General features: G+C 64.1%; 2 protein-coding genes and 1 pseudogene across 3 annotated transcripts; all 3 read left to right on the forward strand.

The window, feature by feature from the left end:
• Positions 1 to 2085: 2085 nt before the first annotated feature.
• LOC133768000 (intestinal-type alkaline phosphatase-like) lies at positions 2086 to 5028 on the forward strand (annotated as a pseudogene).
• Positions 5029 to 12498: 7470 nt separating this feature from the next.
• On the forward strand, positions 12499 to 15313 carry LOC133768011 (intestinal-type alkaline phosphatase-like). The gene is made up of 11 exons (XM_062202450.1): positions 12499 to 12577; positions 12657 to 12773; positions 12859 to 12974; positions 13137 to 13311; positions 13385 to 13557; positions 13782 to 13916; positions 14004 to 14076; positions 14181 to 14315; positions 14397 to 14588; positions 14810 to 14926; positions 15012 to 15313. The coding sequence occupies exons 1-11, from the start codon at positions 12499 to 12501 to the stop codon at positions 15311 to 15313; spliced, it is 1614 nt and encodes a 537-aa protein (XP_062058434.1).
• A 5706-nt stretch (positions 15314 to 21019) lies between these two features.
• Positions 21020 to 26232, forward strand: LOC133768021 (intestinal-type alkaline phosphatase-like). Of its 2 annotated transcripts, XM_062202455.1 has the most exons (12): positions 21219 to 21279; positions 23211 to 23350; positions 23437 to 23553; positions 23639 to 23754; positions 23914 to 24088; positions 24162 to 24334; positions 24559 to 24693; positions 24781 to 24853; positions 24959 to 25093; positions 25175 to 25366; positions 25596 to 25712; positions 25799 to 26232. In XM_062202455.1, the coding sequence occupies exons 2-12, from the start codon at positions 23272 to 23274 to the stop codon at positions 26098 to 26100; spliced, it is 1614 nt and encodes a 537-aa protein (XP_062058439.1). In that variant the 5' UTR covers positions 21219 to 21279; positions 23211 to 23271; the 3' UTR covers positions 26101 to 26232. The 2 variants fall into 2 exon arrangements, with proteins under 2 accessions (XP_062058442.1, XP_062058439.1); XM_062202458.1 differs by lacking the exon at positions 23211 to 23350 and having other exon boundaries at positions 21020 to 21279.
• The last annotated feature ends 1550 nt before the right edge of the window (positions 26233 to 27782 follow it).

Raw genomic sequence — 27782 nt, forward strand, 5'->3', positions numbered from 1 at the left:
AGATACGCGGGGCACGGAGAAGCGCACGGTCCTGGCTGGTCCCATGGACGCCCACTCAGCTGCACAGAGCAGCCAACCACTGGCCCCGCCTGGTGAGGCTCCAGGGTTGTGTGTGCGTTGGGGGAAGCTGGACACAAGGCTTACAGGTGCGTGATGGCGCTGAGGTAATAGCGAGGGGCAGGGAGGATCTTGATTGACAGCGGTCAGGGACAGAGGTCGGGGGAGGGGTTCTGAAGGGATCCTGTGGGGCGGAGCCGTTCAGGCTGCTGCACGCGGGGGCAGTCTCAGACTGAGCCAGGTGACAGTGTAGTAGAGATCCCCACCACACTGGCCAATGAGCAGGTGCACACCAGGGCCATGGGTGCCGGCTCCACCAGTGGAGGTGGGCACTGGGCACAGCCTGTGGTAGCACCTGCCCTGCTGCTCACGACGGCACAGGACCCACAGCCGCACCAGAGTTCAGCTTTAAAAGGCGGGCAAGGGGAGTGGTGACTGCCCGGGCTGTCCTCCGGCCGACCGTGGGCCATGGAGTTAGGAACCTTTAGCCTCACACAGAACCCATGAGCAGTGCAGGCCAGCCCAGCACCAGGCTCCCCGACCTTTAGTCAGGTTGTTCCTGGCACAGCAGCCCAGCCAGCAGGGACATGGATGAATAACAGAGGGGGAGGGGCTCCCCGAGAGCTGCAGGTCACCAGCAGGCTGCATGGTGGGCACAGGCAGGGAGACGCAGGAGGCCCTGCCTGGGGAGGGCATGTGGGCGTGGCGGGCAGTGAGGCGGCACAGGCGGATCTGAGGGGCTCTGGGTCAGGGGCCCTGCCTGGGGCTCAGGTGCCGAGGCCTGAGGGGGGGAAGAACTGCTGGGGTGGGCGGTGCTGGGCTCGGCTTGGGGGAGGCATTTCTTCCTTGAAACGAGGCTGCACGGCAGAAAAGACACAGGACATGCAAGGACCCCTCTTGGCCACATCCAAGGTGTGGCTCAGAAGAGCTAAGTTCATGGCCACGGTTGGGCACAGACCCCCTGCTCTTCCATCTAGCACAGCCCAGGAACCGCATCAGCCCATCCCCCGCCCAGGCCTGGCAGCCCCGCTCCACTCCCTTCACTGGCTGTGGGATGGCTCTGGGCCCCCTGTGGGTGGAGCCATCAGGATGCGTCCTGGGTGACCGGCTGACCTCACTTAGCATGGTGGGCTCAAGGCTCACCTGGGCTGGGGCCTGGGGCAGGGCTGGGCGATGCTGGCCTGCAGGTGAGGACCGTGTCCATGTGTGCACAGGGCCATGCTCTGACACGTGTGTGCGTCCCTCCTTCTCTGACCCTGCTGTCCCTCTGCTGGACACAGGAGGGATACTTTGAACCCAGCCTGAGGCCACCGAGGCTCTGAGCTCCTTATCACAGGCCGCACTGGGGCCAGGATCAGTGCTGTGAGCGCACAGACCCTCCCTGGGCTCCACCTGAGTCAGGGAGAAGTTCAAGCACACAGCCCTCTACCCCTTGGAAGGACCCAGCCCGTGCGCCTGCCATGAGAGCAGACAGTGGGGCCCCGCTAGTGGCATCACCACCCCACAGACACATTGGTCCAGCTTCCTGGGTGCCACGTGGCTCGGATAATCCTGGTCGAAAGCGGAGAGGGCGCCGGGCGCTCCCTGGTGCCTCCTTCTCCCATTTCTAGGGCGCTCGTCATCCAGGGGGCAAAGCCAGGCTCCCAGCCCCAGGTGAGCAAGGCTGACACACCTCCCTTCAGAAGCTGTGATGGAGCCCAGGGGAGCTGTCCCCCAACAAATCCTGCACAAGCAGGTGTCAGCGCTGAGTTATAGGTCCCTGCGGCACTGGGGGTGGAGGGGTGGGGCCGCGCCTCTCCCCGAGGGCGTCCTCTCCATGTCTGCTTCAGACTGGGTCCTTCTTTGTCAGGACCCTGCCCCAGGCAGCGCACCACACCCAGTCTCTCCCCCACCAGCAGCACCCAAGGTCACGGGGAGGGGTGGGTGCGGTGGCTCCTGGGGAAAAGCCCTCCGCCATTTAAACCCAGGCAGCTCCTGCAGTCCCTGGAGCCTGGCGTCTCGACCTGGTCACAACACCGCCATCCAGACATGCAGGGGGCCTGGCTGCTGTCGGTGCTGCTGCTGCTGCTGGGCCCCAGGCCTCAGCCTGCCCTGGGCGTCATCCCGGGTAAGGAGCCCGGAGCGCCCTGCCCCCACACAGCCTGCTCCCCCCCCCCCCCCCCCCGGCGGCTGACCTTGCCTCCCTCTCCCCACCAGAGGAAGAAGAGGACCCCAACTTTTGGAACCAAAAGGCCAAGGAGGCCCTGGCCACTGCCAGGAAACAACTGCCTAGCCAGACGGCCGCCAAGAACCTCATCCTCTTCCTGGGAGATGGTGAGAGGCAGCACCCGTGCACCCCACGGCCCTCCCAGCCCAGGCACCACGGCCACGGGGCACTGATGGGGCCCTGTTCACTTAGGGATGGGGGTTTCCACGGTGACGGCCGCACGGATCCTGAAGGGGCAGATGACTGGCAACCTGGGACCTGAGACACCCCTGGCCATGGACCACTTCCCCTACCTGGCTCTGTCCAAGGTAAGGGCTGGGCCACCCTCAGCAGAGGGCTGAGGGTGGGGCAGGGAGCCGGGCAGGAGGGCGAGACCTGGGCGCTGGGGTCAGGGAGGGACTGGGGGCACTGGGGACAGGTCTCAGCAGAGCTGGGGGGGGGCTCCGTCTCGGTCTCTGCAGACATACAGCGTGGACAGACAGGTGCCCGACAGCGCTGGCACAGCCACAGCCTACTTGTGCGGGGTCAAGGCTAACTACAGGACCATCGGCCTGAGCGCAGCCGCCCGCTACGACCAGTGCAACACAACCTGGGGCAACGAGGTGCTCTCGGTGATGTACAGGGCCAAGAAGGCAGGTGGGCTGGGCACACGGCGTGGGATGGGGAAGGGGAGACACCTGAGCCCCACGCTGACCTGTGCCTCCCTCAGGGAAGTCCGTGTGAGTGGTGACCACCACACGGGTGCAGGACGCCTCGCCAGCTGGCACCTACGCACACACGGTGAACCGCGACTGGTACTCGGACGCCGACATGCCTGCCTCGGCGCGGCAGGAGGGCTGCCAGGACATCGCCACGCAGCTCATCTCCAACATGGACATCGACGTGCGCCTCGTTCCTGGGGAGGGGCGGGGCACCCACGGGCCACAGGCCAGGCAGCCTGAACTCCCCGCCCTGCCAGGGACTTTGGGTGGGGCAGCAGGGGGGATAGGGTAGAAGACCCAGCCTAGAATGGCCCATTCTCAAGACCTGGTGGGAGCAGGAGTGGGAGGGTGGGAGGGGCATTTCCAGCCCTGCTGACAACCAACTTGCCCTGTTGCTGGCCACAGGTGATCCTGGGTGGGGGCCGCAAGTACATGTTTCCCAGGGGTACCCCAGACCCTGAGTACCCAACTGACCCCAGCCAGAACGGGACCAGGTTGGATGGGCGGAACCTGGTGGAGGAGTGGCTGACAAAGCACCAGGTGAGGGGCGGCAGGGGCGGGGCCCAGCAGGAGGAGGGCGGGGCTGGGGTGTCAGGCCTGGGCTGAGGTCTGGCTGTGTCCCTCCAGGGGGCCCGGTACGTGTGGAACCGTGCAGAGCTCCTGCAGGCGACTCAGGATTCCAGCGTGACCCACCTCATGGGTAACAGCCCCCCCCTCTGCCCTGGCAGCCCCCGACCCCCTGAAACCCCCGATGTGCCCCTCTCATGGCGCCCCCTGCTGGCCCTCACCCAGCCTTTGTCCCTCAGGCCTCTTTGAGCCCTGGGAAATGAAATATGAGACCGAGCGAGACCCTGAGCAGGACCCCTCCCTGTTGGAGATGACCGAGGCCGCTGTGCACCTGCTGAACCGGAACCCCCGCGGCTTCTACCTCTTCGTGGAGGGTGAGGGCCGGCCCCACCCCAGAGCAGAGGAGGGTGGGAGGCTCAGGGTCAAGGGTCAGCCTCCACCTGTCTGTCCTGCAGGGGGCCGCATCGACCACGGTCACCACGCAAGCAATGCTTTTCGGGCGCTCACTGAGACCATCATGTTCGACTCTGCCATTGAGAGGGCGGGCCAGCTCACCAGCGAGCAGGACACGCTGACCCTGGTCACCGCCGACCACTCCCACGTCTTCACCTTTGGGGGCTACACACTGAGGGGCAGCTCCATCTTCGGTAGGCCGGGGACCCTGTCAGGTTCTGCTGCACTCAGGGGGGTGGACGGTCCCCGCCCCCGCTCCCCCACCAGTCTAACGGGAGCTGTATGAGCACCTGCTTCTCAGGGTCCTCGTGAGGGTTCGGCCGGGACAGAGGCAGCAGGTGCAGGCGCGTGGCACCAGGATCCAGCCTGACACTGCTGTCAGCGAGACCTCAAGTGTCCACCCCTCCCCCTGCAGGGCTGGCCCAGGACAAGGCCCAGGACGGCAAGAACTACACCTCCATCCTGTATGGCAACGGCCCAGGCTACGCGGTGAGAGGCGGCAGCCGCAGGGACGTGAACGAGAGCCAGAGCAGTGAGTGCTGCGGAAGGGGCTGGCTGGGGGCTGGGTGGGGTGAGCACACAAGAGCAGGCTGCCTTGTGACCGCCGTGCTCTTGCAGGGGACCCCGAGTACCTGCAGCAGTCAGCCGTGCCCCTGTCGTCCGAGACCCACGCCGGCGAGGACGTGGCTGTGCTGGCGCGCGGGCCGCAGGCGCACCTGGTGCATGGTGTGCAGGAGCAGAGCTACCTCGCCCATGTCATGGCCTTCGCCGCCTGCCTGGAGCCCTACACCGACTGTGCCCTGCTGCCCCCCGGCGGCCACACCAACTCCGCCAGCCCGGGGCCAGCCGCGGGCCCCTGGCTTCTGATGCTGGCGGGGATGTTGCTGCAGCTGTTCCTGCTGGGGGCGGCGGCGCCCTGACCCGCCCGGCTCCCACCACAGGGTCCAGTGCGGGGCTCCTGCGCCCACCCCCCAAGGGGTTCCCTCCTGGGCCATCAGGATGTCCTCAGTCCTGTCCCTGCCTGGCCTGCCACCTCCGGGCCCCTCCCACACTTCTCCTGCAATAAAGCCTTGCCTCCAGCCTTGCTTCTCCTTGCCTCCTGGCCATGCGACCCCTCTTTGGGCGGGACTGCAGGGTACCTGGGAGGTGGAGGCCGGGACACCCACACCATCAGCTCTCTGGAGCACCACCTCCCACTCCATCTGCAGCCATGCGCACCCCAGGGGAGTGTTCGCCTTGGGCCACCCAGTCAGCCCCAGTTCTAGCACTGCTTGGCCAAGCAGCCCCCAGCCCCACAGGCCCACCCTTAGCCACAGCCCACCCTGCCTGGCTCCACCCCGGGATCCCATACAGGCACATTGGGAGGCTCAGCACGCCCAGCTTCCAGCCAGCCTGCAGGAGCCCCGCTAGACCAGGAGGCTGCCCCTCACCCCTACTCCGGCCCACCTCACCTGGGCTCCGCTGGGGCTGGGAAGTGCCCAAGGACAGAGGGCACAGCTTGCCCATGGGGCAGCAGACTATGTCCAGACTGACCCAGTTGGCCTGGCACTGTCCCTGCCCCCCCACCCCCACTCCTACCCCCACTCCTGGTCCAGCTCAGGCAGCAGCTCACATAATGCCGGGACAGGTGCAGCTCGGGATGACCGCCCCCCGCCCTCCCAGGTCACTATGTGGGACACCGGGGCCAGACAACACAGCAGGTGTCCAGCCAAAGTGCCCACCTCACCCTGCCTGCCCTCCAGGCCTGGTCGAAGTCACAGGGCAGGGGGGTCTCCTGCAGCTGCAGCTTGGACACTGAGCTGACATCTCTGGGAAGGTCCTTGTACGGGGTGTGGCCGGCACAGCTGAAAACACAGGGTGTGATCCCCAAGATCTCCCCAGGGTAGGAGACAGGAGACTGGGAAAAACTACACAATTGTAATCTCCGAGAGGACACATAGCTGGAGCCAGAGACAAAGGAAGGAAAGTGGACCCGACACTGACCTTGAAACGCGACTGCTCCCTATCATCTGGTGAAGCCGCTGTGCCGGTCAGCTTGTCTAGGGAGGGACGGTGTCCTGAGCTCTGCTTCTGGAACTCCAGTCCCAAATCTGCCCCAGGTACCTCTTTCATAAACACACCGGACCCAGCGACCACTCGACGTGCGGCCCAAAGTCACGCAGGCTGCAACTCAAACGCACCAGCGCTGTAACAGCTGAGGGGCGATGCTGCTGACCCTGGAGGTATCGGGAGGTACTGGGGCTGGATGCTCGGTTCTCAGGAGGCGACCCCAGCGGAGCCTCCTGGGGTTCACACACTGCTCTGGATGCTCCACTGTCTCTGGTGCCCGCTTGAGGGAGGGAGTTTGCCACCCCAGGTGGCATCTGTAACAGTCAGATGGTGTTGAGTCTGCTCAAGAGACCTGAGTACTGCACACTTCCGTGCAAGACAGGCTACTCCAATTTCTCACCCAGTGTGGCCCCCTTGGCATCCAATCTCAGTTCCCTGTCCAGGTGTTATTCTGTCCTTAGGACTGGTTGTCCAAAGTTCTCGTTTGTCTCAAAGGGTGAAATTCAGTTTCTCGTGAGCTGTGTCTTTCTGTAATCATCCTGTGCCTTTCTTGCTATATTCATTGCCCAGTGCACCTGCTGTGACCACGCCCCGCCGCCCCGGCCCCTCCCTTCCTGCAGCCCTGGCCAGCCCGGCCCCCTGGGCTCTGTCCCCTGGGGCAGCTGCATCCCCTGTGTGGGCTTTGCTTTGCAGAGAGGCCTGCGTGTGAGGGTGCAGCGTGGTCTCTCTGGGGGTGCGGCCAGCCCCGTGGCGGGGAACGGGAGTGGAAGGGTCTCCTCCAAGCGCGGGCTTGGTGCTGCTCCTGGTGCTGGGGAGACGCCAGCGCCTGAGTCTGGTGTAGCAGGGCTCTAGGGGCAGGGGTACCTCCCGGGACGAGGCTCGGTGCTCAGCGGCCGCGGGAGCCTGCCGTCGGCTCCGGGCTCCAGCCCGGGTTTGCTCGCTGACACCTGTGCAGTGAGGGCTGCTGTGATGGAGCAGCTCCAGGAAGCCTGGCTCATGGCTGGGCCCGCGGTACATCCCAGCCGCCTCAGCCTGGGTGGAGGCCGGGACGCGAAGAGCTTGGGCCGTGGAGGCAGTGGGGCAGCCGACCCCGCTGTCAGGCCCCTGGGACTGTGCCCGGGAGAGGTGGGGTGCGGGGGACCCAGGTTCCGGCTCTGGCTCTGGTGGCCGCGGCTCCCTCAGGGGCTGTGCTGATGGCCGTGTCCGGATATAGTTTATTTTTTCTACGTTTGAATTCTGTGTTGTAGATTTATGTAAAATACATTTCTTTTTGCACACAAAGTTTTCATGTCTTGTAAAAAAAAACAAGGATTGGTTGTCATTCTGGCCTCCTGATTAGTCGTTCATTATCCCTGCCTTCTGTTGGGTTGTTGGTCTCTTCCCCTGATTGGTTTAATCTGTGCTCACTTTCAGAAAGGGGCCAATCAGAGGGGGCCACTTTGTGTATAAAAGAGCCAGCACTGGCAGGCTTCTTCAGCAACTCCTGTCTTGCAGGCCCCTCCTGACTGCTGGCCAGGTCTCTCTCTGTTCACTGCCCCTGTCTGCTGGACATCTCCGACCCGAGACGAGAACAGAGGGGCCTTCATCGTTCAGCCACAAGAGGGCACCCGAACTCACTGAATTCCCACCCAAAGGCCAAAGAATGGCCATGCCAGGCACCTCTGTCACCGCCCTAACAGCACCCACACCCAGCCCCTTCTTCCAGAGGAACTGCGGGAACCCCTCCCGCGAGTGCCCGGCCTCGGGCTGCAGGGGGCGCCCTTCCCGGGCCCTGTCCATCCTCAGGTCCTCTGCCTGCAGAGTCACTGGCAGGGTTTGGGCCTGGGAGCCAGGGCAGCCCCAGGGCTCTCTCCCTCTGCTCCAAACCTGGGCCACTGCGGCTCCCGCGGAGCCGCCGGACACCGGGCGCTGCTGCCCTGGGCACGCGCTGCCCTCGGCGCCGCACCGTGCGGTCAGCACAGGGAGCACTGGGCACAGTACAGCCCTTGCGCGGTGCTGCACGCTCGCAGCCTCACATAGCCACCCGCTCTGCTCCAGGCGCGGTGAGTTGGAGCATGGGCGCCGCCTGGAGCCCCTGGGCCCCGCACCTGTCCACCTCAAGCCTGGGACTGGCTGGGAGCCCGCGGTCAAACCTGAGCCGCAGAGGGGCCGCCTCTCACCTGGGGCAGAGGACTCGGTTTCAGGAGGACCCCACCTGGGGATGCACCACGCACCCCGCGAATGACCTCGGGGGTTCGGGTGCTGGTGCAGCGCAGGCAGCCAGGGGGACAGGACTACCTCCCTTTTGTGGGCAAAACCCCACCCAGTTAGGCACCACGCCTCTGCCTGGAGAAGTGTTCAACAAGGAAGACCGCATGGGCGGGGCGGCCTCGGGGTCAGGCACTCCTCAGAGCGCCCGCGTTCCCGTCTTGGCCCTGGCCCTGATCCAATGGTGAGATGGTGAGGACTCAAGTGCTAGGGTTCTGGCCACGCGTGCGCGAGACCTGGCTTGGGTTCCCAGCACCCAGATTGAGCCCCGGCCCAGTCCCTCCCACCGTGGGCATTTGGAGCGTGAAGCAAATGAGAGTTCTCTCTCTAAATCCCTCTCTCTGTTTCTTTTTTCTTTTCTCTCTCTCTCTCTCTTTTTTTTTTTTTTTTGACAGGCAGAGTGGACAGTGAGAGAGAGAGAGACAGAGAGAAAGGTCTTCTTTCCATTGGTTCACCCCACAATGGCGGCTGCGGCCGGCGCACCGCACTGATCCGAAGCCAGGAGCCAGGTGCTTCTCCTGGTCTCCCATGTGGGTGCAGGGCCCAAGCACTTGGGCCATCCTCCACTGCACTCCTGGGCCACAGCAGAGAGCTGGGCTGGAAGAGGGGCGTCCGGGACAGAATCCAGCGCCCTGACCGGGACTAGAACCCCGGGTGCTAGAGCTGCAGGCAGAGGATTAGCCTATTGAGCTGCGGCACCGGCCATCTCTGTTTCCAAAATACATTAACTACTTTTTTTTTTTTTTTTGTAAGCGTCACTTATTGGACAGTGACAGGCACACAGAGAGAAGAGACAGAAATGCCTTCCATCTTCTGGTTTACTTCCTAAATGGACACAAAAGCCAGAGCTGGGCCAAGCCAAAGCCAGGAGCCAGGAGCTCCATCCAGGTCTCCCACGTGGGCCATCTTCTACTGCTTTCCCAGGCACATTAGCAGGGAACCGGATCTGGAGCACCGTGGCCAGGGGCTGGGACCGTGCTCTGATGCCAGAGCCACGAGTGGCAGGTGAGCCAGCCACGCCAGTCTTTGGTGCCCAGCCCATGATGGGTCAGCAGCACACACTACAACCCTCTTGTTGGGGGCCTGCCTCTGAGCTTGGCAGCTTCTCTCTGGGCCCGGATGCCAGGCAGGTGCAAGCCTGGGGGCAGGTAGAGATTTCTGGTGACGTGGCCCAGTGCCACGCCAGGACTCCCGGCTGCACCCCGATGTGTGCCCGCCTTTCAGATCCTAATGTACTCTGCTCACACGAGTGTCTGCCTGAACCCTGACCCCCCCACCCATGCTTTTCTCAGTTCCTTTGAGAGATCCTGAGGCTGGGCTGCCCCTCCCAGGCTGTCTCAGTAGGACCATGGGTGTCAGGGAGGGCGGGGCCTGGTCCCATCACCTGACCGGACAGATGCCACACACTGCTGACAGAGAATGGTGAGGGCTCTGACTCTGTCCCCTGTCACCAGTGCCCTCACTGGGACCCTGAGAACGTCCACAGACCCAGGCCTCTCTCCCCACAGGACACACAGCCCGGGAGCCACCCAGAGAGTGGTCCTTTAAGCCGTCCATTCACGGTGGCTGTGGGAGTTCCCAGCCACACGGAAGGAGGGGTCCTCGGCTCCGACACACTCCAGAGCTTGCTGTCTATCACCCTGAGCCCTGGGAAGGGGTGGGGCTACATGACATCCTGGTCAGGTGACTCAGGCCAGGGACCAGGTGGCCCCGTGCAGGCAGGTGGAGAAACCTCCTGTGCTCCTACAGGTGACGCGAGCTGTGTGGGGGTCTCCAGCCCCACTGGGCGTGTGCTAAAGCTCACCAGCGCAAGGTGAGAGGGAGGCTGCTACTCAGATAGGTCATCGAAACAAGAGCATTCTGGGACGTCAGGCAACAAGCGATCAGAGTGGCTACAACCGGACACGGTGCCAACACCCAGTGCAGGCCAGGAGGGGGAGTTGGGTCACTCCCACGCTGCGGTGGACATGGAGGACGGCACAGCCACCCTGCACGTGGCTCTGTGCCTGTCTTGGTCCCCGCCGTGACACTCAGCAAGTGCACTCCGGGGTCCATCAGGTTGGGGTGACACCATGCCCACAGGGGACAGCTGTGTGTGAACGTCACCTTCAGCTGCACTCATCAGAGCCCACAGCCTTCTAGATCCACTGGGCAGAGCTACTGCGGTTCACGGAGAAGCGCATGGTCCAGGCCGGTCCCATGGACGCCCACTCAGCTGCACAGAGCAGCCAACCACTGGCCCCGTCTGGTGAGGCTCCAGGGTTGTGTGTGGTGGGGGGAGCTGGACACAAGGCTTACAGGTGCGTGATGGCGCTGAGGTAATAGCGAGGGGGAGGGAGGATCTTGATTGACAGCGGTCAGGGACAGAGGTCGGGGGAGGGGTTCTGAAGGGATCCTGTGGGGCAGAGCCGTTCAGGGTCCTGCACGCGGGGGCAGTCTCAGACTGAGCCAGGTGACAGTGTAGTAGAGATCCCCGCCACACTGGCCAATGAGCAGGTGCACACCAGGGCCATGGGTGCCGGCTCCACCAGTGGAGGTGGGCACTGGGCACAGCCTGTGGTAGCACCTGCCCTGCTGCTCACGACGGCACAGGACCCACAGCCGCACCAGAGTTCAGCTTTAAAAGGCGGGCAAGGGGAGTGGTGACTGCCCGGGCTGTCCTCCGGCCGACCGTGGGCCGTGGAGTCGGGAACCTTTAGCCTCGCACAGAACCCATGAGCAGTGCAGGCCAGCCCAGCACCAGGCTCCCTGACCTTTAGTCAGGTTGTTCCTGGCACAGCAGCCCAGCCAGCAGGGACATGGATGAATAACAGAGGGGGAGGGGCTCCCCGAGAGCTGCAGGTCACCAGCAGGCAGCGTGGTGGGCACAGGCAGGGAGACCCAGGAGGCCCTGCCTGGGGAGGGCATGTGGGCGTGGCGGGCAGTGAGGCGGCACAGGCGGATCTGAGGGGCTCTGGGTCAGGGGCCCTGCCTGGGGCTCAGGTGCCGAGGCCTGAGGGGGGGAAGAACTGCTGGGGTGGGCAGTGCTGGGCATGGCTTGGGGGAGGCATTTCTTCCTTGAAACGAGCCTGAATTGGGGAAAAGACACAGGACATGCAAGGACCCCTCTTGGCCACATCCAAGGTGTGGCTCAGAAGAGCTAAGTTCATGGCCACGGTTGGGCACAGACCCCCTGCTTTTCCATCTAGCACAGCCCAGGAACCGCATCCGCCCATCCCCCGCCCAGGCCTGGCAGCCCCGCTCCACTCCCTTCACTGGCAGTGGGATGGCTCTGGGCCCCCTGTGGGTGGAGCCATCAGGATTCGTCCTGGGTGACTGGCTGACCTCACTTAGCATGGTGGGCTCAAGGCTCACCTGGGCTGGGGCCTGGGGCAGGGCTGGGCAATGCTGGCCTGCAGGTGAGGGCCGTGTCCATGTGTGCACGCTGCCATGCTCTGACACGTGTGTGCGTCCCCTCCTGCTCTGACCCTGCTGTCCCTCCGCTGGACACAGGAGGGATACTTTGAACCCAGCCTGAGGCCACCGAGGCTCTGAGCTCCTTATCACAGGCCGCACTGGGGCCAGGATCAGCGCTGTGAGCGCACAGACCCTCCCTGGGCTCCTCTGCCTGAGTTCAAGCACACAGCCCTCTACCCCTTGGAAGGACCCAGCCCGTGCGCCTGCCATGAGAGCAGACAGTGGGGCCCCGCTAGTGGCATCACCACCCCACAGACACATTGGTCCAGCTTCCTGGGTGCCACGTGGCTCGGATAATCCTGGTCGAAAGCAGAGAGGGCGCCGGGCGCTCCCTGGTGCCTCCTTCTCCCATTTCTAGGGCGCTAGAAACCAGGCTCCCAGCCCCAGGTGAGCAAGGCTGACACACCTCCCTTCAGAAGCTGTGATGGAGCCCAGGGGAGCTGTCCCCCAACAAATCCTGCACAAGCAGGTGTCAGCGCTGAGTTATAGGTCCCTGCTGCACTGGGGGTGGAGGGGTGGGGCCGCTCCTCTCCCCGAGGGCGTCCTTTCCAAATCTGCTTCAGACTGGGTCCTTCTTTGTCAGGACACTGCCCCAGGCAGCGCGCCACACCCAGTCTCTCCCCCACCAGCAGCACCCAAGGTCACGGGGAGGGGCAGGTGCGGTGGCTCCTGGGGAAAAGCCCTCCGCCATTTAAACCCAGGCAGCGCCTGCAGTCCCTGGAGCCTGGTGTCTCGACCTGGTCACACCACCGCCATCCAGACATGCAGGGGGCCTGGCTGCTGTCGGTGCTGCTGCTGCTGCTGGGCCCCAGGCCTCAGCCTGCCCTGGGCGTCATCCCGGGTAAGGAGCCCGGAGCGCCCTGCCCCCACACAGACAGTTGCCCCCGCCCAGGCTGACCTTGCCTCCCTCTCCCCACCAGAGGAAGAAGAGGACCCCAACTTTTGGAACCAAAAGGCCAAGGAGGCCCTGGCCACTGCCAGGAAACAACTGCCTAGCCAGACGGCCGCCAAGAACCTCATCCTCTTCCTGGGAGACGGTGAGAGGCAGCACCCGTGCACCCCACGGCCCTCCCAGCCCAGGCACCACGGCCACGGGGCACTGATGGGGCCCTGTTCACTTAGGGATGGGGGTTTCCACGGTGACGGCCGCGCGGATCCTGAAGGGGCAGATGACTGGCAACCTGGGACCTGAGACACCCCTGGCCATGGACCACTTCCCCTACCTGGCTCTATCCAAGGTAAGGGCTGGGCCACCCTCAGCAGAGGGCTGAGGGTTGGGCAGGGAGCCGGGCAGGAGGGCGAGACCTGGGCGCTGGGGTCAGGGAGGGACTGGGGGCACTGGGGACAGGTCTCAGCAGAGCTGGGGGGGGGGGCTCCGTTCTCCGTCTCGGTCTCTGCAGACATACAGCGTGGACAGACAGGTGCCCGACAGCGCTGGCACAGCCACAGCCTACTTGTGCGGGGTCAAGGCTAACTACGGGACCATCGGCCTGAGCGCAGCCGCCCGCTACGACCAGTGCAACACAACCTGGGGCAACGAGGTGCTCTCGGTGATGTACAGGGCCAAGAAGGCAGGTGGGCTGGGCACATGGCGTGGGATGGGGAAGGGGCGACACCTGAGCCCCACGCTGACCTGTGCCTCCCTCAGGGAAGTCCGTGGGAGTGGTGACCACCACACGGGTGCAGGACGCCTCGCCAGCTGGCACCTACGCACACACGGTGAACCGCGACTGGTACTCGGACGCCGACATGCCTGCCTCGGCGCGGCAGGAGGGCTGCCAGGACATCGCCACGCAGCTCATCTCCAACATGGACATCGATGTGCGCCTCGTTCCTGGGGAGGGGCGGGGCACCCATGGGCCACAGGCCAGGCAGCCTGAACTCCCCGCCCTGCCAGGGTCTTTGGCTGGGGCAGCAGGGGGGATAGGGTAGAAGACCCAGGCTAGAATGGCCCATTCTCAAGACCTGGTGGGAGCAGGAGTGGGAGGGTGGGAGGGGTATTTCCAGCCCGGCTGACAACCAACTTGCCCTGTTGCTGGCCACAGGTGATCCTGGGTGGGGGCCGCAAGTACATGTTTCCCAGGGGGACCCCAGACCCTGAGTACCCAAATGACCCCAGCCAGACCGGGACCAGGTTGGATGGGCAGAACCTGGTGGAGGAGTGGCTGACAAAGCACCAGGTGAGGGGCGGCAGGGGCGGGGCCCAGCAGGAGGAGGGTGGGGCTGGGGTGTCAGGCCTGGGCTGAGGTCTGGCTGTGTCCCTCCAGGGGGCCCGGTACGTGTGGAACCGTGCAGAGCTCCTGCAGGCGACTCAGGATTCCAGCGTGACCCACCTCATGGGTAACGGCCCCCCCCCGCCCTGGCAGCCCCCGACCCCCTGAAACCCCCGATGTGCCCCTCCCATGGCGCCCCCTGCTGGCCCTCACCCAGCCTTTGTCCCTCAGGCCTCTTTGAGCCCTGGGAAATGAAATATGAGACCGAGCGAGACCCTGAGCAGGACCCCTCCCTGTTGGAGATGACCGAGGCCGCACTGCACCTCCTGAACCGGAACCCCCGCGGCTTCTACCTCTTCGTGGAGGGTGAGGGCCGGCCCCACCCCAGAGCAGAGGAGGGTGGGAGGCTCAGGGTCAAGGGTCAGCCTCCACCTGTCTGTCCTGCAGGGGGCCGCATCGACCACGGTCACCACGCAAGCAATGCTTTTCGGGCGCTCACTGAGACCATCATGTTCGACTCTGCCATTGAGAGGGCGGGCCAGCTCACCAGCGAGCAGGACACGCTGACCCTGGTCACCGCCGACCACTCCCACGTCTTCAGCTTTGGGGGCTACACACTGAGGGGCAGCTCCATCTTCGGTAGGTCGGGGACCCTGTCAGGTTCTGCTGCACTCAGGGGGGTGGACGGTCCCCGCCCCCGCTCCCCCACCAGTCTAACGGGAGCTGTATGAGCACCTGCTTCTCAGGGTCCTCGTGAGGGTTCGGCCGGGACAGAGGCAGCAGGTGCAGGCGCGTGGCACCAGGATCCAGCCTGACACTGTGGTCAGCGAGACCTCAAGTGTCCACCCCTCCCCCTGCAGGGCTGGCCCAGGACAAGGCCCAGGACGGCAAGAACTACACCTCCATCCTGTATGGCAACGGCCCAGGCTATGCGGTGACAGGCGGCAGCCGCAGGGACGTGAACGAGAGCCAGAGCAGTGAGTGCCGCGGGGGGGCTGGCTGGGGGCTGGGTGGGGTGAGCACACAAGAGCAGGCTGCCTTGTGACCGCCGTGCTCTTGCAGGGGACCCCGAGTACCTGCAGCAGTCAGCCGTGCCCCTGTCGTCCGAGACCCACGCCGGCGAGGACGTGGCTGTGCTGGCGCGCGGGCCGCAGGCGCACCTGGTGCACGGTGTGCAGGAGCAGAGCTACCTCGCCCATGTCATGGCCTTCGCCGCCTGCCTGGAGCCCTACACCAACTGCGGCCTCATGCCCCCTGGCGGCCACACCAACTCCGCCAGCCCGGGGCCGGCCGCGGGACCCTGGCTTCTGATGCTGGCGGGGATGTTGCTGCAGCTGTTCCTGCTGGGGGCGGCGGCGTCCTGACCCGCCCGGCTCCCACCACAGGGTCCAGTGCGGGGCTCCTGCGCCCACTCCCCAAGGGGTTCCCTCCTGGGCCACCAGGATGTCCTCAGTCCTGTCCCTGCCTGGCCTGCCACCTCCAGGCCCCTCCCACACTTCTCCTGCAATAAAACCTTGCCTCCAGCCTTGCTTCTCCTTGCCTCCTGGCCACGTGACCCCTCTTTGGGCGGGACTGCAGGGTACCTAGGAGGTGGAGGCCGGGACACCCACACCATCAGCTCTCTGGAGCACCACCTCCCACTCCATCTGCAGCCATGCGCACCCCAGGGGAGTGATCGCCTTGGGCCACCCAGTCAGCCCCAGTTCTAGCACTACTTGGCCAAGCAGCCCCCAGCCCCACAGGCCCGCCCTTAGCCACAGCCCACCCTGCCTGGCTCCACCCCGGGATCCCATACAGGCACATTGGGAGGCTCAGCACGCCCAGCTTCCAGCCAGCCTGCAGGAGCCCCGCTAGACCAGGAGGCTGCCCCTCACCCCTACTCCGGCCCACCTCACCTGGGCTCCGCTGGCCCTGGGAAGTGCCCAAGGACAGAGGGCACAGCTTGCCCATGTGGCAGCAGACTATGTCCAGACTGACCCAGCTGGCCTGGCGGTGTCCCTGCCCCCCCACCCCCACTCCTGGTCCAGCTCAGGCAGCAGCTCACATAATGCCGGGACAGGTGCAGCTCGGGATGACCGCCCCCCGCCCTCCCAGGTCACTATGTGGGACACCGGGGCCAGACAACACAGCAGGTGTCCAGCCAAAGTGCCCACCTCACCCTGCCTGCCCTCCAGGCCTGGTCGAAGTCACAGGGCAGGGGGGTCTCCTGCAGCTGCAGCTTGGACACTGAGCTGACATCTCTGGGAAGGTCCTTGTACGGGGTGTGGCCGGCACAGCTGAAAACACAGGGTGTGATCCCCAAGATCTCCCCAGGGTAGGAGACAGGAGACTGGGAAAAACTACTCAATTGTAATCTCCGAGAGGACACACAGCTGGAGCCAGAGACAAAGGAAGGAAAGTGGACCCGACACTGACCTTGAAACGCGACTGCTCCCTATCATCTGGTGAAGCCGCTGTGCCCGGTCAGCTTGTCTAGGGAGGGACGGTGTCCTGAGCTCTGCTTCTGGAACTCCAGTCCCAAATCTGCCCCAGGTACCTCTTTCATAAACACACCGGACCCAGCGACCACTCGACGTGCGGCCCAAAGTCACGCAGGCTGCAACTCAAACGCACCAGCGCTGTAACAGCTGAGGGGCGATGCTGCTGACCCTGGAGGTATCGGGAGGTACTGGGGCTGGATGCTCGGTTCTCAGGAGGCGACCCCAGCGGAGCCTCCTGGGGTTCACACACTGCTCTGGATGCTCCACTGTCTCTGGTGCCCGCTTGAGGGAGGGAGTTTGCCACCCCAGGTGGCATCTGTAACAGTCAGATGGTGTTGAGTCTGCTCAAGAGACCTGAGTACTGCACACTTCCGTGCAAGACAGGCTACTCCAATTTCTCACCCAGTGTAGCCCCCTTGGCATCCAATCTCAGTTCCCTGTCCGGGTGTTATTCTGTCCTTAGGACTGGTTGTCCAAAGTTCTCGTTTGTCTCAAAGGGTGAAATTCAGTTTCTCGTGAGCTGTGTCTTTCTGTAATCATCCTGTGCCTTTCTTGCTATATTCATTGCCCAGTGCACCTGCTGTGACCACGCCCCGCCGCCCCGGCCCCTCCCTTCCTGCAGCCCTGGCCAGCCCGGCCCCCTGGGCTCTGTCCCCTGGGGCAGCTGCATCTCCTGTGTGGGCTTTGCTTTGCGGAGAGGCCTGGGTGAAGGGGTGCCGCGTGGTCTCTCTGGGGGCGCGGCCAGCCCCGTGGCGGGGAACGGGAGTGGAAGGGTCTCCTCCAAGCGCGGGCTTGGTGCTGCTCCTGGTGCTGGGGGAGACGCCAGCGCCTGAGTCTGGTGTAGCAGGGCTCTAGGGGCAGGGGTACCTCCCGGGACGAGGCTCGGTGCTCAGCGGCCACGGGAGCCTGCTGTCGGCTCCGGGCTCCAGCCCGGGTTTGCTCGCCGACACCTGTGCAGTGAGGGCCGTTGTGATGGAGCAGCTCCAGGAAGCCTGGCTCATGGCTGGGCCCGCGGTGCATCCCAGCCGCCTCAGCCTGGGTGGAGGCCGGGACGTGCAGGGCTTGGGCCGTGGAGGTCGTGGGGCAGCCGACCCCGCTGTCAGGCCCCTGGGACTGTGCCCGGGAGAGGTGGGGTGCGGGGGACCCAGGTTCCGGCTCTGGCTCTGGTGGCCGCGGCTCCCTCAGGGGCTGTGCTGATGGCCGTGTCCGGATATAGTTTATTTTTTCTACGTTTGAATTCTGTGTTGTAGATTTATGTAAAATACATTTCTTTTTGCAAACAAAGTTTTCATGTCTTGTAAAAAAAAAACAAGGATTGGTTGTCATTCTGGCCTCCTGATTAGTCGTTCATTATCCCTGCCTTCTGTTGGGTTGTTGGTCTCTTCCCCTGATTGGTTTAATCTGTGCTCACTTTCAGAAAGGGGCCAATCAGAGGGGGCCACTTTGTGTATAAAAGAGCCAGCACTGGCAGGCTTCTTCAGCAACTCCTGTCTTGCAGGCCCCTCCTGACTGCTGGCCAGGTCTCTCTCTGTTCACTGGCCCTGTCTGCTGGACATCTCCGACCCGAGACGAGAACAGAGGGGGCCTTCATCGTTCAGCCACAAGAGGGCACCCGAACTCACTGAATTCCCACCCAAAGGCCCAAAGAATGGCCATGCCAGGCACCTCTGTCACCGCCCTAACTCACCCACACCCAGCCCCTTCTTCCAGAGAAACTGCGGGAACCCCTCCCGCGAGTGCCGGGCCTCGGGCTGCAGGGGGCGCCCTTCCCGGGCCCTGTCCATCCTCAGGTCCTCTGCCTGCAGAGTCACTGGCAGGGTTTCGGCCTGGGAGCCAGGGCAGCCCCAGGGCTCTCTCCCTCTGCTCCAAACCTGGGCCACTGCGGCTCCCGCGGAGCCGCCAGACACCGGGCGCTGCTGACCTTGCTATGGGCTTCCCTCGAGCCGTACCATGCAGTCGGCACAGGGAGCACTGGGCACAGTACAGCCCTGCATGGTGCTGCACACCCCAAGCATCACACAGCCTCCGGATCCGCCCCAGGCGCCCTGAGTTGGAGCATGGGCGCCGCCTGGAGCCCCTGGGCCCTGCACCTGTCCAGGACAAGCCTGGGACTGGCTGGGAGCCCGCGGTCAAACCTGAGCCGCAGAGGGGCCGCCTCTCACCTGGGGCAGAGGACTCGGTTTCAGGAGGACCCCACCCGGGGACGCGCCGCGCACCCCGCGAATGACCTCGGGGGTTCGGGTGCTGGTGCAGCGCGAGCAGCCGGGGGGACAGGACTACCTCCACCTCGAAAAGTCCCGTTGTGCGCAAAACCCCACCCAGCATAGGCACCGCGCCTCTGCCTCCAGAAGTGTTCAACAAGGAAGACCGCATGGGCGGGGCGGCCTCGGGGTCAGGCACTCCTCAGAGCGCCCGCGTTCCCGTCTTGGCCCTGGCCCTGATCCAATGGTGAGGATGGTGAGGACTCAAGTGCTAGGGTTCTGGCCACGCGTGCGCGAGACCTGGCTTGGGTTCCCAGCACCCAGATTGAGCCCCGGCCCAGTCCCTCCCACCGTGGGCATTTGGAGCGTGAAGCAAATGAGAGTTCTCTCTCTAACTCCCTCTCTCTCTTTCTTTTTTCTTTTATCTCTCTCTCTCTCTCTTTTTTTTTTTTTTTTTTTGACAGACAGAGTGGACAGTGAGAGAGAGAGAGAGACAGAGAGAAAGGTCTTCCTTTGCCATTGGTTCACCCTCCAATGGCCACCGGCGCCGGCGCATTGCGTTGATCTGAAGCCAGGAGCCAGGTGCTTCTCCTGGTCTCCCATGTGGGTGCAGGGCCCAAGCACTTGGGCCATCCTCGACTGCACTCCCGGGCCACAGCAGAGAGCTGGATTGGAAGAGGGGCAACCGGGACAGGATTGGTGCCCCGACCGGGACTAGACCCCGGTATGCCGGCGCCGCAAGATGGAGTATTAGCCTATTGAGCCGTGGCGCCGGCCTTTTTTTTTTTTTTTTGGACAGGCAGAGTGGACAGCGAGAGAGAGAGACAGAGAGAAAGGTCTTCTTTCCATTGGTTCACCCCACAATCGCTGCTGTGACTGGCCCATCGCGCTGATCCGAATCCAGGAACTAGGTGCTTCCTCCTGGTCTCCCATGGGGTGCAGGGCCCAAGCACTTGGGCCATCCTCCACTGCACTCCCAGGCCACAGCAGAGAGCTGGGCTGGAAGAGGGGCACCCGGGACAGAATCCAGCACCCCGACCGGGACTAGAACCCCGGGTGCTAGAGCTGCAGGCAGAGGATTAGCCTATTGAGCTGCGGCACCGGCCATCTCTGTTTCCAAAATACATTAACTACTTTTTTTTCTTTTTTGGTATGCGTCACTTATTGGACAGTGACAGGCACACAGAGAGAAGAGACAGAAATGCCTTCCATCTTCTGGTTTACTTCCTAAATGGACACAAAAGCCAGAGCTGGGCCAAGCCAAAGCCAGGAGCCAGGAGCTCCATCCAGGTCTCCCGCGTGGGCCATCTTCTACTGCTTTCCCAGGCACATTAGCAGGGAACCGGATCTGGAGCACCGTGTCCAGGGGCTGGGACCGTGCTCTGATGCCAGAGCCACGAGTGGCAGGTGAGCCAGCCATGCCAGTCTTTGGTGCCCAGCCCGTGATGGGTCAGCAGCACACACTACAACCCTCTTGTTGGGGGCCTGCCTCTGAGCTTGGCTTCTTCTCTCTGAGCCTGTACGCCCGGCAGGTGCAAGCCTGGGGGCAGGTAGAGATTTCTTGTGACGTGGCCCAGTGCCACGCCAGGACTCCCGTCTGCACCCCGATGTGTGCCCGCCTTTCAGATCCTAATGTACTCCGCTCACACTAGTGTCCGCCTGAACCCTGACCCTCCCACCCCATGCTTTTCTCAGTTCCTTTGAGGGATCCTGAGGCTGGGCTGCCCCTCCCAGGCTGTCTCAGTAGGACCATGGGTGTCAGGGAGGGCGGGGCCTGGTCCCATCACCTGACCGGACAGATGCCACACACTGCTGACAGAGAATGGTGAGGGCTCTGACTCTGTCCCCTGTCACCAGTGCCCTCACTGGGACACTGAGAACATCCACAGACCCAGGCCTCTCTCCCCACAGGACACACAGCCCGGGAGCCACCCAGAGAGTGGTCCTTTAAGCCGTCCATTCACGGTGGCCGTGGGACTTCCCAGCCACACGGAAGGAGGGGTCCTGGCTCCGACCCACTCCAGAGCTTGCTGTCTATCACCCTGAGCCCTGGGAAGGGGTGGGGCTACATGACATCCTGGTCAGGTGACTCAGGCCAGGGGCCAGGTGGCCCCATGCAGGCAGGTGGAGAAACCTCCTGTGCTCCTACAGGTGACGCGAGCTGTGTGAGGTCTCCAGCCCCACTGGGCGGGTGCTAAAGCTCACCAGCGCCAGGTGAGAGGGAGGCTGCTACTCAGATAAGGTCATCGGAACAAGAGCATTCTGGGACGTCAGGCAACAAGCGATCAGAGTGGCTACAACCGGACACGGTGCCAACACCCACTGCAGGCCAGGAGGGGGAGCTGGGTCACTCCCACGCTGCGGTGGACATGGAGGACGGCACAGCCACCCTGCACGTGGCTCTGTGCCTGGCTTGGTCCCCGCCGTGACACTCAGCAAGTGCACTCCGGGGTACATCAGGTTGGGGTGACACCATGCCCACGGGGGACAGCTGTGTGTGAACGTCACCTTCAGCTGCGCTCATCAGAGCCCACAGCCTTCTAGATCCACCGGGCGGAGATACGCGGGGCACGGAGAAGCGCACGGTCCTGGCTGGTCCCATGGACGCCCACTCAGCTGCACAGAGCAGCCAACCACTGGCCCCGCCTGGTGAGGCTCCAGGGTTGTGTGTGTGGTGGGGGGAAGCTGGACCAAGGCTTACAGGTGCGTGATGGCGCTGAGGTAATAGCGAGGGGCAGGGAGGATCTTGATTGACAGCGGTCAGGGACAGAGGTCGGGGGAGGGGTTCTGAAGGGATCCTGTGGGGCAGAGCCATTCAGGGTCCTGCATGCGGGGCAGTCTCAGACTGAGCCAGGTGACAGTGTAGTAGAGATCCCCACCACACTGGCCAATGAGCAGGTGCACACCAGGGCCATGGGTGCCGGCTCCACCAGTGGAGGTGGGCACTGGGCACGGCCTGTGGTAGCACCTGCCCTGCTGCTCACGACGGCACAGGACCCACAGCCGCACCAGAGTTCAGCTTTAAAAGGCGGGCAAGGGGAGTGGTGACTGCCCGGGCTGTCCTCCGGCCGACCGTGGGCCATGGAGTTAGGAACCTTTAGCCTCACACAGAACCCATGAGCAGTGCAGGCCAGCCCAGCACCAGGCTCCCCGACCTTTAGTCAGGTTGTTCCTGGCACAGCAGCCCAGCCAGCAGGGACATGGATCAATAACAGAGGGGGAGGGGCTCCCCGAGAGCTGCAGGTCACCAGCAGGCTGCATGGTGGGCACAGGCAGGGAGACGCAGGAGGCCCTGCCTGGGGAGGGCATGTGGGCGTGGCGGGCAGTGAGGCGGCACAGGCGGATCTGAGGGGCTCTGGGTCAGGGGCCCTGCCTGGGGCTCAGGTGTGGAGGCCTGAGGGGGGGAAGAACTGCTGGGGTGGGCGGTGCTGGGCTCGGCTTGGGGGAGGCATTTCTTCCTTGAAACGAGGCTGCACGGCAGAAAAGACACAGGACATGCAAGGACCCCTCTTGGCCACATCCAAGGTGTGGCTCAGAAGAGCTAAGTTCATGGCCACGGTTGGGCACAGACCCCCTGCTCTTCCATCTAGCACAGCCCAGGAACCGCATCAGCCCATCCCCCGCCCAGGCCTGGCAGCCCCGCTCCACTCCCTTCACTGGCAGTGGGATGGCTCTGGGCCCCCTGTGGGTGGAGCCATCAGGATGCGTCCTGGGTGACCGGCTGACCTCACTTAGCATGGTGGGCTCAAGGCTCACCTGGGCTGGGGCCTGGGGCAGGGCTGGGCGATGCTGGCCTGCAGGTGAGGACCGTGTCCATGTGTGCACAGGGCCATGCTCTGACACGTGTGTGCGTCCCTCCTTCTCTGACCCTGCTGTCCCTCTGCTGGACACAGGAGGGATACTTTGAACCCAGCCTGAGGCCACCGAGGCTCTGAGCTCCTTATCACAGGCCGCACTGGGGCCAGGATCAGCGCTGTGAGCGCACAGACCCTCCCTGGGCTCCACCTGAGTCAGGGAGAAGTTCAAGCACACAGCCCTCTACCCCTTGGAAGGACCCAGCCCGTGCGCCTGCCTTGAGAGCAGACAGTGGGGCCCCGCTAGTGGCATCACCACCCCACAGACACATTGGTCCAGCTTCCTGGGTGCCACGTGGCTCGGATAATCCTGGTCGAAAGCGGAGAGGGCGCCGGGCGCTCCCTGGTGCCTCCTTCTCCCATTTCTAGGGCGCTCGTCATCCAGGGGGCAAAGCCAGGCTCCCAGCCCCAGGTGAGCAAGGCTGACACACCTCCCTTCAGAAGCTGTGATGGAGCCCAGGGGAGCTGTCCCCCAACAAATCCTGCACAAGCAGGTGTCAGCGCTGAGTTATAGGTCCCTGCGGCACTGGGGGTGGAGGGGTGGGGCCGCGCCTCTCCCCGAGGGCGTCCTCTCCAAGTCTGCTTCAGACTGGGTCCTTCTTTGTCAGGACCCTGCCCCAGGCAGCGCACCACACCCAGTCTCTCCCCCACCAGCAGCACCCAAGGTCACGGGGAGGGGTGGGTGCGGTGGCTCCTGGGGAAAAGCCCTCCGCCATTTAAACCCAGGCAGCTCCTGCAGTCCCTGGAGCCTGGCGTCTCGACCTGGTCACACCACCGCCATCCAGACATGCAGGGGGCCTGGCTGCTGTCGGTGCTGCTGCTGCTGCTGGGCCCCAGGCCTCAGCCTGCCCTGGGCGTCATCCCGGGTAAGGAGCCCGGAGCGCCCTGCCCCCACACAGCCTGCTGCCCCCCCCCCCCCCGGCGGCTAACCTTGCCTCCCTCTCCCCACCAGAGGAAGAAGAGGACCCCAACTTTTGGAACCAAAAGGCCAAGGAGGCCCTGGCCACTGCCAGGACGCTACTGCCTAGCCAGACGGCCGCCAAGAACCTCATCTTCTTCCTGGGAGACGGTGAGAGGAAGCACCCGTGCACCCCACGGCCCTCCCAGCCTGGGCGCCACGGCCACGGGGCACTGATGGGGCCCTGTTCACTTAGGGATGGGGGTTTCCACGGTGACGGCCGCACGGATCCTGAAGGGGCAGATGACTGGCAACCTGGGACCTGAGACACCCCTGGCCATGGACCACTTCCCCTACCTGGCTCTGTCCAAGGTAAGGGCTGGGCCACCCTCAGCAGAGGGCTGAGGGTGGGACAGGGAGCCGGGCAGGAGGGCGAGACCTGGGCGCTGGGGTCAGGGAGGGACTGGGGGCACTGGGGACAGGTCTCAGCAGAGCTGGGGGGGTCTCCGTTCTCCGTCTCGGTCTCTGCAGACATACAGCGTGGACAGACAGGTGCCCGACAGCGCTGGCACAGCCACAGCCTACTTGTGCGGGGTCAAGGCTAACTACAGGACTATCGGCCTGAGCGCAGCCGCCCGCTACGACCAGTGCAACACAACCTGGGGCAACGAGGTGCTCTCGGTGATGTACAGGGCCAAGAAGGCAGGTGGGCTGGGCACACGGCGTGGGATGGGGAAGGGGAGACACCCGGGCCCCACGCTGACCTGTGCCTCCCTCAGGGAAGTCCGTGGGGGTGGTGACCACCACACGGGTGCAGCACGCCTCGCCAGCGGGCACCTACGCACACACGGTGAACCGCGACTGGTACTCGGACGCCGACATGCCTGCCTCGGCGCGGCAGGAGGGCTGCCAGGACATCGCCATGCAGCTCATCTCCAACATGGACATCGACGTGCGCCTCCTTCCTGGGGAGGGGCGGGGCACCCACGGGCCACAGGCCAGGCAGCCTGAACTCCCCGCCCTACCAGGGCCTTTGGGTGGGGCAGCAGGGGGGATAGGGTAGAAGACCCAGCCTAGAATGGCCCATTCTCAAGACCTGGTGGGAGCAGGAGTGGGAGGGTGGGAGGGGCATTTCCAGCCCGGCTGACAACCAACTTGCCCTGTTGCTGGCCACAGGTGATCCTGGGTGGGGGCCGCAAGTACATGTTTCCCAGGGGGACCCCTGACCCTGAGTACCCAACTGACTCCAGCCAGACCGGGACCAGGTTGGATGGGCGGAACCTGGTGGAGGAGTGGCTGACAAAGCACCAGGTGAGGGGCGGCAGGGGCGGAGCCCAGCAGGAGGAGGGCGGGGCTGGGGTGTCAGGCCTGGGCTGAGGTCTGGCTGTGTCACTCCAGGGGGCCCGGTACGTGTGGAACCGTGCAGAGCTCCTGCAGGCGACTCAGGATTCCAGCGTGACACACCTCATGGGTAACGCCCCCCCCCCGCCCTGGCAGCCCCCGACCCCCTGAAAACCCCCGATGTGCCCCTCCCACGGCGCCCCCTGCTGGCCCTCACCCAGCCTTTGTCCCTCAGGCCTCTTTGAGCCCTGGGACATGAAATATGAGACCGAGCGAGACCCTGAGCAGGACCCCTCCCTGTTGGAGATGACCGAGGCCGCACTGCACCTGCTGAACCGGAACCCCTGCGGCTTCTACCTCTTCGTGGAGGGTGAGGGCCGGCCCCACCCCAGAGCAGAGGAGGGTGGGAGGCTCAGGGTCAAGGGTCAGCCTCCACCTGTCTGTCCTGCAGGGGGCCGCATCGATCACGGTCACCACGCAAGCAATGCTTTTCGGGCGCTCACTGAGACCATCATGTTCGACTCTGCCATTGAGAGGGCGGGCCAGCTCACCAGCGAGCAGGACACGCTGACCCTGGTCACCGCCGACCACTCCCACGTCTTCAGCTTCGGGGGCTACACACTGAGGGGCAGCTCCATCTTCGGTAGGCCGGGGACCCTGTCAGGTTCTGCTGCACTCAGGGGGGTGGACGGTCCCCGCCCCTGCTCCCCCACCAGTCTAACGGGAGCTGTATGAGCACCTGCTTCTCAGGGTCCTCGTGAGGGTTCGGCCGGGACAGAGGCAACAGGTGCAGGCTCGTGGCACCAGGATCCAGACTGACACTGCTGTCAGCGAGACCTCAAGTGTCCACCCCCCCCCCCCCCCCCCCGCAGGGCTGGCCCAGGGCAAGGCCCAGGACGGCAAGAACTACACCTCCATCCTGTATGGCAACGGCCCAGGCTATGCGGTGAGAGGCGGCAGCCGCAGGGACGTGAACGAGAGCCAGAGCAGTGAGTGCTGCGGAAGGGGCTGGCTGGGGGCTGGGTGGGGTGAGCACACAAGAGCAGGCTGCCTTGTGACCGCCGTGCTCTTGCAGGGGACCCCGAGTACCTGCAGCAGTCAGCCGTGCCCCTGTCGTCAGAGACCCACGCCGGCGAGGACGTGGCTGTGCTGGCGTGCGGGCCGCAGGCGCACCTGGTGCATGGTGTGCAGGAGCAGAGCTACCTCGCCCATGTCATGGCCTTCGCCGCCTGCCTGGAGCCCTACACCGACTGTGCCCTGCTGCCCCCCGGCGGCCACACCAACTCCGCCAGCCCGGGGCCAGCCGCGGGACCCTGGCTTCTGATGCTGGCGGGGATGTTGCTGCAGCTGTTCCTGCTGGGGGCGGCGGCGCCCTGACCCGCCTGGCTCCCACCACAGGGTCCAGTGCGGGGCTCCTGCGCCCACCCCCCAAGGGGTTCCCTCCTGGGCCACCAGGATGTCCTCAGTCCTGTCCCTGCCTGGCCTGCCACCTCCGGGCCCCTCCCACACTTCTCCTGCAATAAAGCCTTTCCTCCAGCCTTGCTTCTCCTTGCCTCCAGCCTTGCGACCCCTCTTTGGGCGGGACTGCAGGGTACCTGGGAGGTGGAGGCCGGGACACCCACACCATCAGCTCTCTGGAGCACCACCTCCCACTCCATCTGCAGCCATGCGCACCCCAGGGGAGTGTTCGCCTTGGGCCACCCAGTCAGCCCCAGTTCTAGCACTGCTTGGCCAAGCAGCCCCCAGCCCCACAGGCCCACCCTTAGCCACAGCCCACCCTGCCTGGCTCCACCCCGGGATCCCATACAGGCACATTGGGAGGCTCAGCACGCCCAGCTTCTGTCCAGCCTGCAGGAGCCCCGCTAGACCAGGAGGCTGCTCCCCACCCCTACATCCCGGCCCACCTCACCTGGGCTCCGCTGGCCCTGGGAAGTGCCCAAGGACAGAGGGCACAGCTTGCCCATGGGGCAGCTGACTATGTCCAGACTGACCCAGCTGGCCTGGCGGTGTCCCTACCCCCCCACTCCTGGTCCAGCTCAGGCAGCAGCTCACATAATGCCGGGACAGGTGCAGCTCGGGATGACCGCCCCCCGCCCTCCCAGGTCACTATGTGGGACACCGGGGCCAGACAACACAGCAGGTGTCCAGCCAAAGTGCCCACCTCACCCTGCCTGCCCTCCAGGCCTGGTCACAGTCACCGGGCAGGGGGGTCTCCTGCAGCTGCAGCTTGGACACTGAGCTGACATCTCTGGGAAGGTCCTTGTTTGGGGTGTGGCCGGCACAGCTGAAAACACAGGGTGTGATCCCCAAGATCTCTCCAGGGTAGGAGACAGGAGACTGGGAAAAACTACTCAATTGTAATCTCCGAGAGGACACATACCTGGAGCCAGAGACAAAGGAAGGAAAGTGGACCCGACACTGACCTTGAAACGTGACTGCTCCCTATCATCTGGTGAAGCCGCTGTGCCGGTCAGCTTGTCTAGGGAGGGACGGTGTCCTGAGCTCTGCTTCTGGAACTCCAGTCCCAAATCTGCCCCAGGTACCTCTTTCATAAACACACCGGACCCAGCGACCACTCGACGTGCGGCCCAAAGTCACGCAGGCTGCAACTCAAACGCACCAGCGCTGTAACAGCTGAGGGGCGATGCTGCTGACCCTGGAGGTATCGGGAGGTACTGGGGCTGGATGCTCGGTTCTCAGGAGGCGACCCCAGCGGAGCCTCCTGGGGTTCACACACTGCTCTGGATGCTCCACTGTCTCTGGTGCCCGCTTGAGGGAGGGAGTTTGTCACCCCAGGTGGCATCTGTAACAGTCAGATGGTGTTGAGTCTGTTCAAGACACCTGAGTACTGCACACTTCCGTGCAAGACAGGCTACTCCAATTTCTCACCCAGTGTGGCCCCCTTAGTGTCCACTCTCGGTTCCCTGTCTGGGTGTTATTCTGTCCTTAGGACGGGTTGTCCAAAGTTCTCGTTTGTCTCAAAGGGTGAAATTCAGTTTCTCGTGAGCTGTGTCTTTCTGTAATCGTCCTGTGCCTTTCTTGCTATATTCATTGCCCAG

This window comes from Lepus europaeus, chromosome 1 (genome assembly GCF_033115175.1).
Source record: "Lepus europaeus isolate LE1 chromosome 1, mLepTim1.pri, whole genome shotgun sequence".
In the NCBI taxonomy this organism is placed as follows: domain Eukaryota; kingdom Metazoa; phylum Chordata; class Mammalia; order Lagomorpha; family Leporidae; genus Lepus; species Lepus europaeus.

Bases quoted from the DNA above. Each gene is read 5' to 3' on its own strand.
- LOC133768011 (XM_062202450.1), top strand. From the start codon at position 12,499: ATGCAGGGGGCCTGGCTGCTGTCGGTGCTGCTGCTGCTGCTGGGCCCC. The intron at 12,774-12,858 runs GTGAGAGGCAGC...CTGTTCACTTAG, and splicing joins CATCCTCTTCCTGGGAGACG to GGATGGGGGTTTCCACGGTG. The intron at 12,975-13,136 runs GTAAGGGCTGGG...CGGTCTCTGCAG, and splicing joins CCTACCTGGCTCTATCCAAG to ACATACAGCGTGGACAGACA.
- LOC133768021 (XM_062202455.1), top strand. From the start codon at position 23,272: ATGCAGGGGGCCTGGCTGCTGTCGGTGCTGCTGCTGCTGCTGGGCCCC. The intron at 23,755-23,913 runs GTAAGGGCTGGG...CGGTCTCTGCAG, and splicing joins CCTACCTGGCTCTGTCCAAG to ACATACAGCGTGGACAGACA. The intron at 25,367-25,595 runs GTAGGCCGGGGA...CCCCCCCCGCAG, and splicing joins GAGGGGCAGCTCCATCTTCG to GGCTGGCCCAGGGCAAGGCC.